The following is a 6,000-nucleotide window of genomic DNA, read 5'->3' as shown; positions in this document are numbered from 1 at the left end:
CGAGCACCCCAGCGCAGGGAGCTTCCTCGGGGCTGTGACTGGGAGAGACTCCTCGGAGGCGAAGCGGCGCCGGTGCAGCGGCAGCCACCAGACCTGCCCCCGGCCCCGAGGGGCCTGGCGAGGCGGTGGGAGACCCCGTCACCCGCTTCTTCCCGGCAGCGCGGGGCTCCCGAGTTTCGGAGCCCGCAGAATGTCGGGGGGCGGGAGGGGGCTGCGGGGCATGGCGGGCAGCGCTCGCTGCGCGGTGAGGCACCTCCCGGGCGCGGGGAGCCGCGGCCCCGCACCTCCCCCACGCCAACGCCTCGCCGCGGCCCCAGGCCCCGCTCGGGCGGCCCCACCTGCGGCCGGCCCGGCGGCCCCTGCCTGCGGCCCGCCCCGGGGCCGGTGCGCGGAGGGAGGGAGGCAGCGGGGGGCGGCTGTTTAACCCCTTCCCCACCGGGCAGCTCCGGAATCGGCCGCGGCGGCAACGGCCCCGCGAGGCGCGGCGCTGTGTCCTGCGCCCGGGCGGGGAGGGGTGGCGCAGGGTGGGGGCGAGCGCGGGGCGGGGGGGCCGCGGGAGCCGCTCCCTCCTCGCCCAGCCCGGCCCGGCGGAGGCGGCGGGAGGAGGAGGAGGGCGCAGAGCGCAGACATGGCGGCCAACATGTACCGAGTGGGAGGTATGTGGGGACGCGGCGGCGCCCGCCCGGCGCCGGGGGGCCCCGCGCCCGGCAGCGGGGTCGGGGCTCGGCCGGGGGGGCCGCGCCGAGCCGCGGGCTGTGCGCACCGCGCCGGGGTGAAGAGAGACGCGCTGGCCCCTTCCGCCTGTCGCGGCCAGCCCGTGGCCCCGAGCGGGGCGGCCAGGCCCGGGCGGGAGGCGGCAGCCGGTCCCGGCAAAGGGGCCGCCGGGCCTTCCGCGGGGCGGAGGGGGAGGACGCAGGTTCCTCCCCCGCCAGCCCCGTGCGCAGGGTGGGAGGCCGGCCCCCGCCGCCGAGGAGAAGGGCAGCGCCGCCCTCCGCGGGGAAGGGGGGAGCGGCGCCGGCTTCCTGCCCCCTCGGCGCGGCGCGGGCCGGGCACGGCCTCCCTTCGCGCCTTCCCTCGGCGAGCGGCGAAGGGGCCGCCCGGCCCCGCCACCCGCCGAGGCAGCACACCGCAGCAGGCTGGCCCTCCTGCGAGGCGAGCCGGCGGCGGCCTACCGGGGCCGTGCGCCCCCGGCCCGGGGGCCCGCCTCGGCCCGGGCCGGCCCTGCCGTCGCTGCGGCCTGGCGGGCCCGGGCGGCGTGGCGCGGCGCGGGCAGCTGGCGGCCGCCCCGAGGTGGGCCCGGCGGCGCGTGCCTCCGCCGCGCTACGCTGCCCCCGCTCCCTCCCGTTAACGGCGGAGTTTGTCCACGCGTTCCTTCGTCTCCCCGGGGCGGCTAATAAATCCGGCTGCGCGGCCGGGGGATTCCTGTCAGCTTTCCCGCTTACCGACGTGACCCCCGAGGGGCGCGCCGATGCCCGGCTGCTTCGCGCTGGGCGAAGGCGGGTGGGGGTACCTGGGGGGTAAAAGCACAGCGAGCGTGGCTCTTCCCACCCCCGGTCCGTGGAAAGAGGCACCGGTAACTTTTTGCTGCCCTCCCTCCCTCCCGGAGTCAGCGAGGCAGGTTCCTGGCGCCCTGGCTCAGGTGCACCCCTCGCCTTCGGTTTTTGGTACTTGATGCTCGAAAGTGGCTTGTTGCTGCCTTGCTCCCTCCTAAGGTGAGGGGGAAGGTGCGAGGAAAGGAGGGGTGGCAGTTCAGATCTCTTTCCACCTCTGCTTTGGGATATGCTGATACAGCCACAAATGGTCTGTCCGTGTACTCCTTCATTACGGCGTTTAGATGGTAATCCCGTCGGCCTTTGCTCATGAAAGTAATCCTCTGAGCAGCGCTGTTGGAGTCTGCGTAGGGTTTGCTTCTTAGGTCATCAGTTCTCAATTTTTTCGTTGTAATCTTAATGAGCAATTAACAGTAGTATCCAGGGGTGGTATTCTTTCTTTAGAGCCTGATGAGCTACTTAAGGCTCAGTTTCACTGTAAAGTAGGGTCAAAGCATTGCAGAAGAGTTTTGTACATCGTTACAGTCCCTCAACCCAATTTTTCCAAGTTGGCAAGGTGCGTGGTGCAGGAGTCAAATGTAAAACGTGGTTAGCATTTGATGGGCACTTTTGACAAAAACAAGTTTTGAGAAAACTACTGAAGGAGATGCGCTGCGTGTCAGTTCTTTGTATGTTGCATGAGAGCAGTTTTAAGGATATGAGTAAACGTCCGTATACTCTATGAAAATATTTTTATATTAATGATGCTAGAAGAGGCTTTGTCCTGAAAGAACCTTGTGAACCTCGTGACTGTTACTGCTTAACATAGTTTGCATGTTACTGGACAAAGATGACAACAAAAGCAAGTGTCATAAAAGGTACATTGCTCATTCGGACAACTTTACCACCACAGCACCGATAATAAATGTGAGGTAGCAGGTCTTATAGAAATATTTATCTTCATGATATAGAAACTCACTAAAGCACTCGATTCTTAAATCTTCCCTAATCGATTGTGAGAAACTGCTGGTTTTATATCAAGATTTATGAGGTGTGTGGATTACTGAATTACAATGTAAGCTCCAACACAAGACATTTAACTTTATTTCAGCGTAATTGTTAAAGCACATGCAGTGCAGTTACAACCAGAATTTAGGAACAAATTATATTAAATCTCAGTATAGAAATACTTTACTGTCTTAATATTTACTGAGAAATCTCAATTTTTTTAACAGCTTCTAGGTTTAGAAGAAAATATTTGCACTAATAATGATACGCTTTTCCATATTATTTTTTGATGTTTTGATGTCTTTCCTTTTTTTTCATTGCAGATTATGTTTATTTTGAAAATTCTTCCAGCAATCCATATCTCATTAGGAGAATTGAAGAACTTAACAAGGTACACAAGTATCTAAGATTCTTGCTTAACCTTTGATAACAGTTGGTGCACTTTTCGAAAACTGAGAATGATTTCCATCCCATAACATTTCTATTGTAGAATTTTCTGTGTGGGTGTAGGGGTTTTTTTGTGGGTGTTTTTTTTTTTTTTTGATTCTTTCTTGAGATTTTCTGTGTATTTTGTGTATGTTTCAGTTACTGAAATCTTGCTATGTGATAACGTGTAATTTTGCCCCATTATCTAAGGAAACACCCAGTTTATCGTTTCTGGTGAACAGGAGTACTCTGCTGTAAAAATTTTCAAACTAATCATACGAACGCTGGAGGAAATGAATGTGTTTAATTCTCTGTGTGATGATGACACTGTGAATCCATCTGGAATGATAGCAGTCATGTAACATGTCTGCTTTTGGATGTGTGTGTAAAGACCTAGTAGGTATCAGTGAGGCTTTGCAGTGATCAGATAACAGAATATGTGACTTCTGTGGCTGTTTATTGCTTTGCTTATTGGGAGCTGTGAATGGAGGATTGGCTTTTGAATAGAAATAGAGACTGTGTTCTCCGTCTTTATCCTGAGTGCGTTTTTATAAAGAATGGAGGCTTTTCAGAATGTCACTTTGGGGAAAACATGATTATTTTTCTTCATTCTTGTACTAAGAGTGGTGTGGGGGTTTTTTTATTTGTTTGTTTGTTTTGGTTTTTTTTTTTTAGTATGGCATATTTTTACTATCAGTCAAGCAATATTAGAACTTATTGATACATTATGTCAGAAGTTAATGATCAAAATGCCTATTGTGATGTAAATAATAATAAAGATTTTTTTTTTTTCCTGTGGTTAGAAAGTAAATTAAAAATTGGTGACCTGCAAATGATTTTCTGCTTATTAATGGAATATAACACTACTCCATAGCAGACATCAACCACATTACCTGTTAGTGCTGTCCAGCACAACATCCACTGAACTTGTGCATGGGAAATAATTTTGGACTTTTATTGGAGAATAATATTTTTTATTTACAGTAATTGAAGTGATTCCAATTATGTTCTGAATGTAATGTTTATTATCTTTAAACTGGATTGCTATAATTTAATCTCACTTGTGGATGGTAGAGCAGAGTCATGTATTGATTTTTGTGTTGTTTTGTTTTTGTTTTTTTTATAAAGAGAGTTTAGAAGATATAGTGTGGGTACCTTAATTATGAATTATGTGCTATCATGTGTTAAAGGCATTGAGCAAACATGCAGATCTTGTGCAAATACGTAATGAAATGCTATGGTTATCATTTTACTGGAGATAAGATGCTTTCTTTTTTTGTAAGAAACTTAATTAAAACAATATTTTTTCGTGCCACATCGTGAGTTTTAAATAAGTAACTCAAGGTAATGAACTAATTATGTACTTTTCATAACAAGAGAGAGTGTACAGTTCTTCAAATATTAGTCGATTCTTTACATTATCAGGCTAAAGAGCGTGATCGCTGTGGTAAGTCATGAAAACAACTGTGAACTAAATAGATCTCATATCTAATAATCTAATATCTTAGGAAGTAAACCATGTTATATTAAATATGATTCAGGAAAAAATGCCTGAGTACTTTGAAATATATATTTCTGTCTAAAGCTGGGTTGCAAAGAAATGTTCACAAGCTTCTAATATTTCTTAAGGATTCTTATGCTAACATGATACTGACGTTACATCTCTAAACAGATGTGTAATACATAAATTCTTAGGGCTAAATATTTATAATCAATACTGTTATCTGAAATTGATATTGGCCTGTGTCAGGCAGTTTTTAGTTACTTAAGTAGTCCTGTTGGTTTCAGCCTTGACTGATCATGTGAGAATAACTAATAGGAGAGAAAATTGGAAGCAGAGGGCATTTAATTTGTATTACTCAGCTGAGGAAGGATGCATTCTGACTTGATTTATCTTTCTTTTGTAGACTGCCAATGGAAACGTGGAAGCAAAAGTGGTGTGTTTTTACAGGCGAAGAGATATTTCAAACAGCCTTATAATGCTTGCAGATAAGCATGCTAGTAAGTAGATTGTATAGGGTGTTTTTGCGTTCTATCACAGCCTGTTCCGTTTCTGCAGCTACTTAAAACTGCATTTCTTTGGCACGTAGAATATATATTTATATTGGGCATGAATTAATATTCAGTTAGTTGCTTATCATTATATGGTACTGGCCCTGTTCCTAGTAGTTGCTTCTGGGACTTAAGTTGTATTAGAGTGATTGAAAGTCTGCATTTGAAAAAAAAAAATAATATATATATATTTTTTTCATCTCGAAAATACAGTTATATTTCTGGTTTTATGTCAGAAGTAAATCTTGGGTGTAAGTCGATTTAAGCTTAAGAGTGTTCCTGAGGATTTGATTTGACTTTTTTGAGTGAGACATAAATGTGTATTGCATACAGTAAAGAACAGAATGTATCATTGAAGACTGAAAATCACTGGAGATTTAAAAATAGCTGTTATGTGCATTTATGCTAAATGTAGCTATTAAGCAGTAAAACAGTAGTGTCTTCTCGTTGCTTTTTCAGAAAAACAACAAGTGGTAATAGGGGAAAAAAGACCCATTTGCATCATGAACTTAACTTTTTTTGGTAGTTGCCATTTGATCTCTACAACTGCAATATGATAGTTTCCCATAACTTTAAAAATATAGTTCTGAAGACAAAAACAGAACCTGAAAAACTGAGATGTTTGAGAAAATAGTTATTTGCAAAATATTGCACTCATGTTTGTAAGTAACTGAAGTGTTAAATACGTCAACATCTGGTAAATTTCTTGCCATATACTGCTAAATAATGTTTTGATTGTAACTGATACTTGAGTTTTCAAAATTAAGATGTGAATAAGTGACATAGGGATTATGAATCTCTGTTCTGTGATTTATTGGGATTAATCTCTTTAAAGACATTACCTCATGCCATATTTTGTGTGCAGCTACATGGTGAAGTAGTTAGGCACTTAAAAAAAAACCTCTTACAGTTTGTTTAACGTCAAATTCTGATAATTTTACTCATACAAGTACCGTTAGTGAAGAGGAACAGCCAGGTTTTGGCT

General features: G+C 46.7%; 1 protein-coding gene across 4 annotated transcripts in view; it reads left to right on the top strand.

The window, feature by feature from the left end:
• Nucleotides 1-556: 556 nt before the first annotated feature.
• MTA3 (metastasis associated 1 family member 3) overlaps nt 557-6,000 on the top strand; it is a 149,434-nt gene continuing 143,990 nt past the window's right edge. For 2 of the 4 annotated variants that reach the window (XM_075412897.1, XM_075412899.1), the window contains exons 1-3: nt 557-656; nt 2,861-2,928; nt 4,871-4,964. In XM_075412897.1, coding sequence (XP_075269012.1) covers nt 629-656; nt 2,861-2,928; nt 4,871-4,964 — 190 coding nt within the window. In that variant the 5' untranslated portion in view covers nt 557-628. The other 2 variants (XM_075412900.1, XM_075412898.1) reach the window with 2 other exon arrangements.

The sequence above is a fragment of the Opisthocomus hoazin genome, chromosome 2, assembly GCF_030867145.1.
Source record: "Opisthocomus hoazin isolate bOpiHoa1 chromosome 2, bOpiHoa1.hap1, whole genome shotgun sequence".
Classification (NCBI taxonomy): domain Eukaryota; kingdom Metazoa; phylum Chordata; class Aves; order Opisthocomiformes; family Opisthocomidae; genus Opisthocomus; species Opisthocomus hoazin.
This window is presented reverse-complemented; position numbering and strand designations above follow the sequence as displayed.